Source organism: Sinocyclocheilus grahami, unplaced genomic scaffold, assembly GCF_001515645.1.
Source record: "Sinocyclocheilus grahami isolate Dianchi unplaced genomic scaffold, SAMN03320097.WGS_v1.1 scaffold1000.1, whole genome shotgun sequence".
NCBI lineage: Eukaryota > Metazoa > Chordata > Actinopteri > Cypriniformes > Cyprinidae > Sinocyclocheilus > Sinocyclocheilus grahami.
In genome coordinates this window covers 279,014-294,875 of record NW_015506179.1, presented here as the reverse complement: position 1 = coordinate 294,875, position 15,862 = coordinate 279,014, and the positions used below count along the sequence as shown (strand labels likewise).

General features: G+C 42.1%; 1 protein-coding gene across 1 annotated transcript in view; it reads left to right on the top strand.

Annotated features, from left to right (window-relative positions):
• Window positions 1-496: 496 nt before the first annotated feature.
• The window catches only part of LOC107565410 (plexin-D1-like), a 58,687-nt gene continuing 43,321 nt past the window's right edge, over window positions 497-15,862 (top strand). The window contains exons 1-4 of the mRNA XM_016250644.1: window positions 497-1,924; window positions 3,778-3,954; window positions 14,449-14,580; window positions 15,112-15,212. Of these exons, the coding sequence (XP_016106130.1) occupies window positions 701-1,924; window positions 3,778-3,954; window positions 14,449-14,580; window positions 15,112-15,212 (1,634 nt within the window). The 5' untranslated portion in view covers window positions 497-700. The remainder of the gene's footprint in view (window positions 1,925-3,777; window positions 3,955-14,448; window positions 14,581-15,111; window positions 15,213-15,862) is intronic.

Sequence of the window (15,862 nt, the reverse complement as noted above, 5' to 3'; positions counted from 1 at the left end):
AATGCACTGGTTGACTGCTATCCATTGTTGAAGAGCACAATGTAATAGATGGAGTGTGAAAGTGAAAATATCATGATTGTTATTCAGTTAAAAAAAATTTGTGATTAAACAATATTATAAGCATGTTGTTCTAACGTGTATGGCAAACAGTACCTTATAAATACCACAATCAATTTGGTACACTGTTTTAACACTATGTGCCATTTGGACAAACCTATTATTACTGTTTCCACATTTTTTAAAAATCAAAACACAAAGTGAGCAAAAGCTTTTCTGGACCCGTGAACTTCTCATCCAACTTCATGAGAGCATCACTGCACATTCCAAAGTTGCACATTTCTTTTCTCATGAAGGACTTTTGATCAAGTCCTAACGCTGTTTATAATTACAGCTTTTTTCTTTTTTATCTATTTAATTGAATTGTTTTTTTTAACAGTTAGTCCTGTCGCGGTATATTCTCTAAAGTATATTCTATATTTCTTTTTCACGGGTAATTACCAGACGTAATGCTGAGGCTATCACACGGACAGATCTCCAGAGAGACGAGAGTTTCTATGAGGAAGCGGAGGCGCCTCGTCGCGTCATTCGGTGCTCGGGCGTTCGGCAGGAAACGGTCTTTCCTCCCGGATAGTTGCGCTCTTTTCCGCTGGCTCAATGCGCCTCTCCGTCCAGAACCCGCGGAAGCCAGCCAGAAGGAAAAATGCCTCCTTCTACAGCGAACAGATCCTCTCTCGGGCTCTTAGCGACGGTTTTCGCCGTGTTTCTAACGGCTCTCCAAGCGCGCACGGCCGCCGCGCTCCAGATTCAACAGGCGTTCGCGTCTCCCAGCCGCACCAATAACTTCGTGGTGGACGCGGTGTCGCGTCGCGTTTACCTGGCCGCGGTCAACAGCCTGTACCAGCTGAACGCCACGCTCGCCAGGGAGGTGGAGACGCGCACGGGACCGGTGCTGGACAACCCGCTGTGCCACGCGCCGCAGCTGCCGCAGGCGACGTGCGAGCACCAGAAGACGCTCACCGACAACCACAACAAGCTCCTCGCGCTGGACCGCGAGCAGGGCGTGCTGCTGGCCTGCGGCTCGGTGTACCAGGGCTTCTGCGAGCTGCGCAGCATGGACAACGTGTCCCGGGTGGCCGTCAAGTTCCCGCAGGACGGGGCCACCGTGTTCCCGAGCATGCTCAACATTGTGGCCAACCACGAGAAGGCGAGCACCGTCGGGCTCGTCTTTCGGAGTCACGGCGGCGCGCCGCGGCTGCTGGTGGGAGCCACGTACACGGGCATGGGGACCGAGTATTTCCCCAAGAACCACAGCAAAGAGGACCTGCGCTTCGAGAACACGCCCGAGATCGCCATCCGCTCGCTCAACACCAAAGACCTCGGCCGGCTCTTCACCTACGACATCAACCCGTCCGAGGACAACGTGTTCAAGATCAAGCAGGAGGTCAAGCAGAAGAACAAGCTCAACTTCGTGCACGCCTTCGTGCACAAGAGCTACTCGTACATCGCCATCAACAACGACGCCAACACGGGTCTGAAGGAGAGCCAGCCCAACAGCATCCTGGCGCGCATCTGTCTGGACACGGACGATCCCCGCAGGTCCGCGGAGAGCCGCAAGCTCACCGAGTCCTACATCCAGATGGGCATTCAGTGCGGATCCAACGGGAATATCTACAACCGCCTGCTCTCCATCTACCCCGTGGACATCAGCGCGCAGCGCGCGGCGGGCACGGAGCCCTATCTGTTCGGGGTGTTCGCGCGGGCGGGCGGTCAGTCGGCCGTGTGCGCCTTCCGCGTGGCGGCTGTGGAGGAGATGATCCGCCAGGGCCGCCGCAACTGCTCCAGCGGGCCGAACAGCGACGTGCAGGTCCTGGACAGCGTCATCCAGGGCTCCGGGGCCGAGTGCGAGCGCAAGGGGGCCATCAAGGTGAGAGCGCGCGACTCTTACAACAACTTTCATGACTTGGTAATGATAAAACAAAGATGAAACTTCATGCCTGAACTCAGATTATGAAGACACGTCATTTAAAGCTATCAATGCATTGACCAATAATGAGCATAATTATATTACGAGAATGCGTGGAATATTTGCACCTTTAAAATGAATTGCAGTGCCACTTTAACATTGTAACTGTCGAGAGTAAAAAGGAGACTACAAATAGCGGCCAGTTACAGCACATCAAATAAAACTTCCTTTCTTGTGGATTTAAGTCAAGTCAAGTCACCTTTATTTATATAGCACTTTTAACAATACAGATTGTGACAAAGCAACTGAACAGCATTAATTAGGAAAATAGTGTCAATAATGCAAAATGACAATAGTAAACACATTTTTCAGTTAAAGACAGTTCATCATTGAATTCAGTGATGTCAACATTTAAACGTAAATGTCACGATTGAATGCCCTTTAAATATCAAGAGTTAGTCAAAAAAAATATATAAGAATTAATACCTGCCACAAATGCCATTGAGAAACTGTTTTTGTTTACCTGACATAATCGATAGGATCGAGTTATTATTTGTTTTATGCCCAGGACATTGTGTGGAGTTTCGGAAAATGCAACTAAAGCTATAGCTTCTGGTCATTTTTATTTGGGTTATAAACTTAATTCTGCAAAATTATAGTGCTATTCAGATTGCAGCCGGCATATTTGCTGTAATCTTTCAAACACTGTCCACATCTGTCAAATAAAACACACATTGTTTTACATTTAGGAGGACATCATAATAATCTCAGTGTCTTTCATTAGTGCTTCATCTCAAATCTACTAAAACTCCTACTTTTGTATAGCTCACCCTGTTCAACATGTACACGACTAATGATCTATGAATTATGACTGTGAAGTAATACTAGAGTAAACAGCACTCTATTAAATCACTGTGACACTGATATTGCGCATCAGTATGATGTGTAGAGCAGAATGAAAAGCTTTGACTGCTGTGGCCAATGTCTTTTGGATCATCTCACTGTTTTAGCAGCTATAGAAGTGAATTTGGTGAGTGTGTGATTGTGTTACAGTCTGTTTCCAGCTTCATGACAGACTGTGGTTCAGATCAGCGTAATCCGGCTTGTTTTAATGTATGACTGATAATACTGTACAGCTCAGATGTCACATGTACATCTGATGGGAATTTCACCTAATGTGAAAAATCTTCAGCTTTTGCAGCAAGCGGCCACAGAACAGATCCTGGAGCAGCTGGTTTCTGGAAACATGCTGTTTTTATTATGTGAACATGATGTTTTATAAGAAGCATGTGGCAGTCTGGTGATTATTTAGCGTAGCTTTTGTGCTGTTGCCTTTTTTCTCGTGCAGCTCTTTTTACGTAACTCAGGCCGCTCTCAGGCCTCCTCCAGCCGTGTTTTCATTGCTCAGAGTCTAATGACGTCACATCACGGCCGTGTTTTGGTTTTGAGCAGCGCTCCAGTGTTCGCATCAGTGTCTGTGGCGGATCTGATAGATTGCAGGAGCGCAGGAGGTCACAGCGCTGAGGGGGAGAAACTCGTGAGAAATTCTTGCTCTCCCCCGCTTGAGTTCCCATCACCCTGCCCTGAACCTCATGAAAACAGACGTGTGAATGTGGCAGCAGAACCCGTCTGATTCAACAATACATTCATCAGCGTGCTAAAGGCTAAAGACAGCCGCATCGCTCATCAGTTTCGATCATTCTCTTATTAGTGGTGTTTACTTTGACAGGCATTTAGGGATCTGAATAACCCCTGACCCTCAGTAATCAGAGGCAGCGGTCATGTCCCTCACTTCTGCGTGTTCTGTGTTTCAGCTTCAGGAGGAGCAGCTGAACTGTGGGGCCGCTCACCTCCAGCACCCGCTGGCCCTGAGGAAGCCCCTGAGGGCCCCACCCATCTATGAGGCCCCGGGCCTCAGCTCTATTGCTGTTGACAACGTCCACAACCGCACCGTCGTGTTCCTGGGGACCAACTGGGGCCGACTGCGAAAGGTGAGATACATTAATATAGCATTTATTTATTGCCAAACACCCTAGTTGTTTGGAATTTGATTGGTGAGCTCATCAACATACATTAAAATACATACATAAATGCAAAAATACATGTATGTCCTATCAGTTATAAGGAGTGAAATGCAGATGCATAGACACCAGAGGAATTAAGAGCATGAACAATCCTACAATAAGTACTGTTCAGAAAACGTGTAGCCTTAGTTTTAATTGCTCGGAGGCGTCTGCCTGAAGGAAGAGGCGTAAAGAGGTGTCTAGCTGGATGTAAGGGATCTTTCAGGATTGTTAGACCTTTTTTCTGCAAACGTGAGACATAGAGCTCATCAATAGTGGGAAGATCACAACCAATAATTTTCGAAGCAGCCAGAGTAATATTACAAATCTGACTTCTCTGCTGAGCTGTGGAGCTACCAAACCACACTATAAGTGAGAAAGTCAGCATGCTTTCAATGACCGCTCTATAAAAATTGAACATACCAACTTTAGATACGCCAAACTTTTAAAGCTGTTTTAAGAGAAAAGCCTTTAATGGGATTTTTTAATAATGCCTCTTTGGTTGTCGTTCCACTTTAACATTGTAGAGATGGTACAATACATCCCGAGAAACTTAAAACATTGAACATTTTCAATGTCCTGACCATTATTAGTCAATGGCAAGACGGCATTTGTTCTCTGTCGAAATCAAATACCATTTCCTTTGTTTTTAGGACATTCGTCTTCAGATTCAGTGCAACTCCATTCAAACAGTGTAGAAACCTCCCTTCTATAGTCCGATTCGTTATTTTCTGTTATTAAACCAATCAATGTAGTATCATCTGCAAACTTTAAAATCTGCACTGATTTACAATGTGCAACACAATCATTAGTGTACACAGAGTACAATAATGGTGACAGTACACATTCTTGTTCTGCAAAAAATCCAGAAATCAAATACCATTTCCTTTGTTTTTAGGACATTCGTCTTCAGATTATGAGTGCAACTCCATTCAAACAGTGTAGAAACCTCCCTTCTATAGTCCGATTCGTTATTTTCTGTTATTAAACCAATCAATGTAGTATCATCTGCAAACTTTAAAATCTGCACTGATTTACAATGTGCAACACAATCATTAGTGGACACAGAGTACAATAATGGTGACAGTACACATTCTTGTTCTGCAAAAAATCCCAAATCCAAAGAGCAAGGGAGTGTTGAATCCCAAATTGCTTTAACTTATCAAAACGTTTAACTGGAATAATTGTATTAAATGCAGATTTATAGTCCACAAAAATAACTCTAACATAAGTATTGAGGGCTTGAAGGTGTTTGAAAATTGAATGGAGACGCAGAGCCACAGCATCATCAACCGACCTATAATCCAAACAGATTTTAGAAATTAGATACCTAAGCAGCAGTCGCTCAAAGATTTTCATAGCAACTGAAGTTAGGGCCACTGGTCTGTAATCATCTAAGCAACTGATATACGACTTTTTTGGCACTAAGAAGAGAGCAACACCATGTCGCCATGGAACGACGCCATCTTGGATATAACATTGTGTTATATCATTGCACATATATTAGAAATGTGTGAAACTACACGATCAAGTGGGTCATGTGAACATTTGGCAGATGTTTTACCCAAAGGGACTTCAGATCGAGCCCTTGTGTCACGCTCAGCTGTACAGGAGCGCACTGAATGACCAGCTGATGGAGGAGGTAGTTGAAGGCAGTGAATCTGTGCTTTGGCTGCAGTCGCAGTGCTTTATCTGCTCTGTAAAGTTGACATGAAACAGATCATCTTTTCTTCCCTGTTGTGATGCATATCTGAGTGAAATGGCTTGGAGTTGATTGGAAGGTTTGCTAGCTGCTGTGATCTCATGTGAGTCACAGGCTGCTGGAGGATTATTGTCGAGTTATTGTCATATTATGGAAGTTCATGGGGAGGGAAGTTCATGTTTTGATTGACATTTATATGTGAATTCAAAAACATAAAGCTGTGCATGGACAAATCATTTAAAATCATCACTGCAATATTCCTTTTAAAAATGAAAGCTTTCCGTTTTGATTTCATGGTAAGGTCACATGTCACCGTTTCCAGGTCCAAATGCTCTACGAGATCCCAAAAGCTAATGCACACTCACCGTGAACAGAGATCACAGTTTTTCTCGATTGCTAACACAATTCATGAAACAATTCACCATTTTCTCACAACTATAAACACAACCTCAAAACTACACACCAGCTTGTACACACTTCAGACATGTTCTCTCTCATCAGAATCTAATCTCTGGCCTCAGACTACTGCACTGCCTGGAGAACACTAGTGAGATCAGTTCAAAACACTGCTACAAAAACCTCCTTTGGGGAATCAGGAATCATTCTGCAACTCAATGTCTACTACAGTGTGCAGCATAAATAGAGGTGCAGATACTGTGAAATTCAAGAAAAGTTCATTATCATGAGACTACTGTAAAGAGATCTTACAGTAGATGAAAAGTACTAGAAAAGATCAGTTCAAATAACATAGAATTGAATATGAACACACAATACTGTATACTGTCAATTACTGTACAGTAAAAAATACTCTGCCATACTATGAGAGTTTCTCAGTCTTCTGTAGCTCCCCGAGACAGTCGTTTATCATCGGTTGTGGCATCACGTAAGGGAGAGGAGCTCATCCTGAGTCTGAGGGTGTATAACATGTGCTGCAGTATTTACAGTACACAGTGAAAGTTCTCTCATCTGAAGTACTGCTGCTGTTCTGTACTATAAGTACTGGGTGTGTAAGTAGTGTAGAAACCCTGTAGATGTGCCTGTCATGAAGAACATGGTCAGCTAGAGTGCATCAGGAGCAAATGACCTTTGACCCCGTCCCCTTCCTCTTCCTCTTCCTCTTCCTCTTTGTCTCCCACCAGTAGGATTCATCTTCTAAAGCACACAATCACATGTGACCCTGTTCATATCATCCTGAGATTCTGACTGCTGTGTCATCAGTTTTGCTACTGAATGTTCACACATGGATAAATGTGCGCTGTTTGAGTTCATCTTGTGATGCGTGAGGTAATTATATTGTGTGTTTGTGTTTTCTGAATGAGAAACTGGTCAAACCTGTACAAAATGAAGTTTTTTTCTGAGTAGAGTATTGCAGAAAACGCTGAGCAAATTGTGTGTGAAAACAGGTGAAATGTGTTAAAAGTTTTGAGAAATGTGTCTTTGTTTCGAGAACTGAGTGAATGATTTGGGAAATTGGGCCAAATGAATCAGTTATAGTGTGTTAGCAATCCAGAAAAACTGTAAAACTAAAAACTAAATATAAAACTTGCTCATTTACTTGGTTGGTGGATGATTAGTTGACAAGTCAACCATACTGGTAGGATTCATCTTCTAAAGCACACAATCACATGTGACCCTGTTCATATCATCCTGAGATTCTGACTGCTGTGTCATCAGTTTTGCTACTGAATGTTCACATATGGATAAATGTGTGCTGTTTGAGTTCATCTTGTGATGCATGAGGTAATTATATTGTGTGTTTGTGTTTTCTGAATGAGAAACTGGTCAAACCTGTACAAAATGAAGTTTTTTTCTGAGTAGAGTATTGCAGAAAACGCTGAGCAAATTGTGTGTGAAAACAGGTGAAATGTGTTAAAAGTTTTGAGAAATGTGTCTTTGTTTCGAGAACTGAGTGAATGATTTGGGAAATTGGGCCAAATGAATCAGTTATAGTGTGTTAGCAATCCAGAAAAACTGTAAAACTAAAAACTAAATATAAAACTTGCTCATTTACTTGGTTGGTGGATGATTAGTTGACAAGTCAACCATACTGATGCATCCCTAATATATACTAAACCCAAATATATATGTATATATCCCTCTGAAAGATGATAGTTTGTGAATTTCATAACCGCCCAGCTGTGATGAACTGTGCTGAACACATCCGTGTTACAGCACACAGAAACACACAGGCTCAAATATTTGAAGACTTTCTCTTAAAGACCCCTGTAGTGAAAATCAAATTTTTATGTTGTTTATTTGTCTATGTGTTGTTTTTAATATGCCTTTAGACAAACCATGTGCCAATCTATTAATCAACACCATTGCTGAGTATTTTCTCCTTAAAACTGTAGTTTCCCAAAGGCTGACCCAGAAATGCGGTTTGAAACAGCCCTCGGGTTGTTACGTCACAAACCAATAACCAATCACGTCAAGGGATCGATTCCTATCACTAGCATGCAAAATATACCAATACCAGCACAAAACCAAAAATAAATCAGAGCAAAAAACCCATGAAGCTGTGGTTTAATGTGAATTTAGAACCGCTAACTTGCATTATAACCCGTGGCAACAGTGTAAAAGTAGCCCGGTGTCAGACGCACCTCTCCCACACGCATATGCTCACGGGCGCGAATTAACAATCACAAACGGCTGCATTCCAGTCTTCAAGGTGTTTTAGGACACAACATCGTCAAGTAAGTAACTTTAACGAATGTTACAGTATTCACTGTAGTTGTCCGCTAGTAAAAAGATAGTTTTATCAGTCATTATCTGTGTATGCCATTGTTTTGCGGTTACTTCATTTCAGTGGATCAGGAGGCGCTGGCTGGTGTGTGACTGAGTGGAGGCGGGACTCATTTGCATATTCATAGATCCGCGTATAGGAAATGAGGCAAGGGTGTAGAGTTACATTCAAGCTATTTTAAGGAATGAGAAAATTATTTTCACAAGAAAAAACTTTTAAATATGTCATTTTGATGATCAAAGATAAGTTTTAAGGGATAAAATATTTGACTACAGGGGGACTTTAAAGGTGTTTGCCCTGTACACTGGTGGTCCAGGCCGCATGTCCTGCTGCTGTCTGTGTGTGTGTGTGTGTGTGTGTGTGTGGGTTTGCTGTGCTTCTGCACACAGAGGGTCGGTTCAGCCGAATGAGATGAGCTCTGTTATCATGATCTTTCCCGTCCTCTCAGCATCTGCTCACGGGAACCGCTCAGCTTTTGTCATGAGGAGCTGTTGTTCTCTCCAGGTGTGTCGTTCCTGTAGGACAGCACTGTGGCTCTAATGTGGGTTTGTGGATGGGTAAATACTATGCTATACAGTAGTTAATCAGTTCCACAGTGTACTATATCAGAGTGCCCTGATATTAGAGGATACCTGATTATAGAAATATATATGCATGGGTAACCACGCTTGATTGCTCAGTTAACAGAAATCAGCTTTCTAGAGTCAAAATCTACAACCAGTCAATGGATAGTGCACATTTTCTGATTCCAGTTACTTTTTTTGTGAAATTGAAGTAAATAATTTGTTAAGTGTTTGTGTGTATTCATGACTTTTGCGTGCATCTTATTTGTTGCTTTGGATAAAAGTGTCACCTGCTCTTCAGACGGTGAGTGTGGGCATCAGCAAAACCATACCAAACACACACGTTTGCTTTTCTGCCATGAGGACTGTTCACTGACTGCTAGTTTTTTTTACTGTACTAATGACATTTAGTCCTGTCCTCTACCTTTCTGCTTTTTTGTCATAGTAATTAAAGCATTATTTAGTGTGTTTATGAAGCCGTTTCCTGATCGGGACGGTTGCCTGCTGAATTGGGATGTACTGTATATCATCAGCTTCTGACACTGCAGAAAAACATGAGCCACACAGCTACTCACAGGACTATTCATGTGCACACGGCCTTAGAAAACATCTGCAAGCCTCAAACATCTGAACAAAAGAGCTGTAATGAGGGCCAGATTCCAGGAAGGTGTGTCAGAGTCGCTCAGATCCAGCTCTTTGAGAGTGTTTCATTCACACAGATAAGGAGGATCTGGCTGCAGGGAGTCTCGTGTAAAGAGCTCAGAAAAGGCTTTTTGTTTCCCTGCCAAAACAGAGGGACGACGTCTGCTTCAGATGTGTGTGTGTGTGTGTGTGTTAGAGTGTGTGTATGTGTGCGTGTGTGTGCGTGCATGTGTGTGTGTGTGTGTTGAAGGAGTGTAATCTAACACACATATACCATGGTATATATGGTGGTATAAACTATGTTCATACGGTTTATATTGTATTGTTAATGTTATATTATGTTGTTAATGTGACACTTTACTCTTTTGTTTACTGTATTTGTAGTATGTTTTCTGTTTCTGCCATTCATTTTTTGTCGTATTTCTGAGATTATGGTTATGACAAAGCCAGCAGGATGTTGAACACTCTGAACAGAACAGAAGCTGCACTATAATCTGACTCTCATCACTCAGACAGCGGTGTGCCGGTTTTGAGCTTGTGAACACAGTGATGATGTGGGTAGTGTGCAGCTCTGATTGTGATTTGTATGAAACTGATTATATGACTGGTTAAAGTGCTCACATTCTACATGTCATTCATATTCCAGCATTTCATTCTTTTTTTTTTCTGTGAAGTCCACTTAAGATGTGAGTCAGGGCTTCTTGCTTTTCATGATCAGGTTCAGGTTACAGATAAAGGGATAGTTCACCCAAAAATGAAAATTCTCACCCTTGTGTCGTTTCAAACCCATAAGACCTCCATTCATCTTCGGAACCCAAGTTAAGATGTTTTTGAAGGAATCTGAGAGCTGTCTGACCCTGCATAGACAGCAAGGCAACTGAAATGTTCCCAAGTCCAGAGACGTAGCAAGGAGATCTGTAAAATAATCCATGTGACATCAGTGGTTCATCCGCAGTTATACGAAGCTACAAGAATACTTTATGTGCGCAAAAGAAAAAAAAACTTTATTAAACAATTAGTCTCCTCTGCATCACCCTGTAGCATTGCCTTGCTGTTTATGCAGGGTCAGACAGCTCTCAGATTCCATCAAAAATATCTTAATTTGTGTTCCGAAGATGAATGGAGGTCTTACGGATTTGAAAAGACATGAGGGTGAGTAATTAATAACAGAATTTTCATTTTTGGGTGAACTAACTCTTTAAACAGCAGCTGCTGTACCTTTAAGAGTTCTGTATGTAAATGTGCAGTGTTATGACTGGCTGACCTCCACATACGGGTGTGTTTCATAGTGTCATTCATCATAATGCTTGTAGAGGGATTTACAATTGTGAACAGTACAGTTTGTCTGTTTTCCTTTATATGAGCCCTTTGAGCATATGTGTGTGTGTGGGTAAGTGTGAGTGTGTGTGTGTGTGTGTGTTTGTGTGTCCTGTGGGTGGTTCGATGCTGCTGCTGATGGTTTCAGGAGTGTGTGTAATGTGATTTGGGACAGAGAGATAAGCTTATTTAGGGATCTGTGTTAGTAGAGTCTAATACAGTTACAGCTCAACCTCTGCTTATCCATCTGTCCTGTCTGTCTGTTTGTCTGTCTATCTTTCTTTCTGTCTGTTCATCTGTTCATCTATACAGTACTACTATCGCTCCCACTCATGATTGCAGGCAGCTGCATTTTACAGAATAAAGTAAGCTTTCTTTTATTCTCCACTGGCCCTTTGATTAGGACACACACTTTCTCTCTCTCTCTCTCTCTCTCTCACACAGACACACACACACACACACACACTCACACACACACACAGGTTTGTTTTTGTGAAAAGTGAGGACATCTCATAGGCGTAATGGTTTTTATACTGTACAGACCGTATATTCTATTGCCCTACACCAACCCTACCCCTAAACCTACCCCTCACAGGAGACTTTGTGCTATTTCAGATTTTCAATACACTCCATTCTGTGTGATTTATAAGCATTTTGAAAAGTGGGGACATGGGGTAATGTCCTGAAAAGTCACCTTCTCCTTGTAATACCTATGTCATACCTTTGTCATTATACAGATTTATGTCCTCATTTGTCACAAAAACGCGCACACACTCTCTCTCTCTCTCACACACACACACACACACACACACACACACACTCATAGTGTGGTAGGCCACATCCACATTATTCTGGTTAAGTAAACTGGTTTTCTAGGCCTTTTGACGGTTAAAATGGAGGTATTCAAATACAATGACAAATGTGACCCTGGAGCACAAAAGCAGTCTTAAAGGGGTCATGTGATGCTGCTAAAAAGAACATTATTTTGTGTATTTGGTGTAATGAAATGTGTTTATGCGGTTTAAAGTGTGCAGCACCATAACATGTGCTGCACACATCTAGATATTTGGGTTGAAGTGTTCTGGAACAGTGTTGTAAATACAACTTAACCACTGATTTCTAGTCGTGTCCTCTTTTGGAAGACCAAACAAAGTAGTTTCGCTTTCATAACAAAAAACACAGCGGCCTAGCGTGAGCGAAAGCCCCGGCTTAGCGTGAGCTGAGGCCGGGATAGAGTAAGCTGAGACGGCGGGGTCGAGAACGGCGTGCCCGGTGGATTCGACGAATGAGCGGCAACCACGGGCTGGACTCCGCTTCGTCCACGGTGAAAGTTGATGTATTTCCTCAGCAACCAGCACAGATCAGCTCTAGGCATGACGAAGCGGATATCGTTCTCTTTTGGAAGACCAAACAAAGTAGTTTCGCTTTCACAACGAAACACACAGTGTCTTTACGACATGGCTGCAGCGTCAACAATACTACAGCGAGAATAAAAGTTACGCCTTCTTTCTTTGCGTGAACATTTGGGCGGTGTTATGCAAATCTTCCCACACAGTGAGGTAGATATGTGGGGGGCGTGTTAGAACGAGCTGTTTTAGGTAGGCGTGGCTGACTCTTAACTTTTATAAAGAATATCTCTTTGGATTTGAGACTTTAGTCTTTGCAACTTTACAGATCTTCTTTATGCATCAAGAGCTTGTAACACTCCAAAGAGAAAGGAACAATTGAAATCGCATCATATGATCCCTTTAATACGCTGGGGTATATTTGTAGCCATAGCCAAAAATACATTGTATGGGTCAAAATTATTGATTTTTCTTTTATGCCAAAAATCATTAGGATATTAAGTAAAGATCATGTTCCATGAAGATATTTCGTAAATTTGCTACTGTAAATATTTCAAAACTTAATTTTTGGTTATTAATATGCATTGCTAAGATCTTCATTTGGACAACTTTAAAGGTGATTTTCTCAATATTTAGATTTTTTTGCACCCTCAGATTCCAGATTTTCAAATAGTTGCATCTCTGAGAAATATTGTCCTATCCTAACAAACCATACATCAATGGAAAGCTATTTATTCAGCTTTCAGATGATGCATACATCTCAATTTCGAAATCTTATGACTGGTTTTGTGCTCCAGGGTCAAAATTGTTTAGTCAAGTGGCACTTCTTGTACCCAAATACATCTATGGTTGTCCTGGCATTGTTCAAGATGAATGTTACTTTGTACAGTCTCCATATTACACTCCTTCCAGTTTGGCAGAATATTCACTGGCATTGGTTGTCCTGTGGCAAAACATGATGACAGCTTTAGACCAAACAGGGAATGATGATTGAGTGTGATCTGGACTCAACAGTGTTATATTTTACTGATGAAATGATCGTGCCAGAGGAGCAGCATGAGAACACTAGTGTGGACGGTGAACATTATCGAAGCAAAAACTCTGTTTTTAGATATATGTGGGATTAACGAGCGGACTGCTTCATCAGCTCAATATGAGTGTGTGAAATCATGGATGGACACAAACACACTCTTTACTCACTCCTCTCATAACCGTGTGTCTTTGATGGCCATATCTTGCATAGAATAACTGAAATATGTAGATTTGGTCTCAAAGGTTTTTAAACTGCCTAAAAGCCCATTATAGTGCCTGTGCTGGATGCTGTTGTGCTGTGAGCCAGAAAAACATGATCAGACTCTGGCTGTTGTTTCATCCATCCAGACAGTTGTTGAGTGAACAGTGGATGTGAACGCAGTGAGTGTGTGTGTGTGTGTGTGTGTGTGTGAGTGTGTGTGTGTGTGTGAGTGTGTGTGTGTGTCCAAACTGATGAAACTTGTCTACATTTGCAATTAGCACTTTGTCTCCGAAGGTTGATTTTGGCGATGATGAGAAATGTTTCACACCCACTGACTGTTCTCCTGCTCTTTTCTCAACATTCAGAAGATGCTAATTATGGTGAATTATGATACCATACTATTATCACACTCTGCTGCCTCCTCGTTTAAAGCTAGGTGTCATGGAAGAACACTGGTCTGAAACAGATACAGTATACTGTCTAATGGAAGGCAGTCATGGAGAAGCACACCTGACAGTCACATGACCTCATCACACGCTTCATTGAGTGCCGTCCTGTCATCATCATCCTGGAAATAAAACATGACTTTTTTACTTATTGACTCTTAGTTCAGTTTGTGTAATGTGGCAATGCAACTGCAACTCTTTGTCACTTTTTCACTTTTGCATATGAAAAATAAAATATATATATTTGATATATGTTTTGGTCTGCTTGCATTGTTCTTTTGGTTCTACGCACCTGAGAACTTATTGTCTTTTCTTTTTTGAGTGCTTACAATTCCTACTTGATGAACTGTAACTCTTGTCCAATCAGATAATGAGTCTAGAAAAAGATGTGAGCTGTTGTTAAATGATATGAATCGTGTTTCTCTGCAGCTGTCTCTGCTGGCTAACCTGTCCGTGGCTAATCTGTGGTCACTGAGACTCGCCGCTAACGAACCCGTTCACCACATCATGACCTTCGACCCCAGCGACCACAACTACCTGTACCTCATGACCACACACCACGTGAGTACAGTTTAAACATTACTGTAGTTATGAGAATGTCTGTAGTGGACTCTTGAAATTCAGCGTAAGCCGATCTAGTGACGACATGAAGAACCTGTTCACAAGGCAAACTGTCAGGACGAGATCTACTAGCAGAAGAGAGACACTTCATGAATTGGCTTCATAAAATAAAGATTAAATATCTTTATCATGTATGAACTGTGAGTGTATTGAATGTACTTCAACGTTGTTAAACTACAGTCCTAATATCCCTCAGAAACACAACCGACACCAAAGCACTGTATATACTGTGACCCGAGACGATATCAACTCATCTGATCAAGAGTGTGTCACTGCTGCTGACTCTATCACAGACTCAATGAGTTCATTACTTTATAAAGATATTTCAAGCCATCTGTGTCATGCGTGTGTGCAGACACTCTGTTTATCACATTCAGGAGGAGCTGATTGATGGAGCTGTGAAACTCAACATTCGACTGTGTGTTAGTCTGATGCTCACGAGCGTGTGTGTGTGTGTGTGTGTGTGCTCAGCTCCTGCGGGTTCAGGTGTCTGTGTGTGGTCTCTACAGCTCGTGCAGTGAGTGTGTGAGCGCCGGCGATGCCCACTGCGGCTGGTGTACGCTGGAGAGAAGGTAAAGCACTCGCTCTCATCCTCTCATCACTCACACTATAACCACAGCAAATGAACCCACCATAAATCTCTCGATGGAGGATAGGAGTGTCATTGCAGATGATTTTGCATGATCACGATCAATGATTTGAAATGTCGCACGTGAGTCGTATGGAATACTTACTTTTATGATACTTTTGACCTTTTTTAGCAAGTATCACAAGTATCCATCTCCATTCACCTTCACTGTATGGGAATTTCTGCTTAAACCATCTTTCATGTTTGACAGCAGAAAGAAAGTCAAAGGGTTTTGGAAAAGCAGCTCTTTGGGATTTAGTGACTGTTAAGCAAAGAACGACAAACGTGTAGAATTTGTCAAGCTGCGTGTTTCCGAGCTTTAGATGTCTTCCTGTGGAGTTTATCTTTATTGAGGGGTTTTCCTGAATGTTGAATTGAAATCAAAAATCACTGGGTGAAAGGCTGAAATGAAGCAGCGCAGCACTTCTCTACTTCACTCGTTTCTCACATTTATCTGACTCAGGCTAATTGTTCTCATGATAGTAGCTCTTTCAGAGGAAAATGTCAAACCACACTGAGAGTCTTTTCAGCCAACGTGTGTGTGTGTGTGTGAGTGTGTGTGTGTGTGTGTGTGTGTGTGTGTGTGTGTGTGAG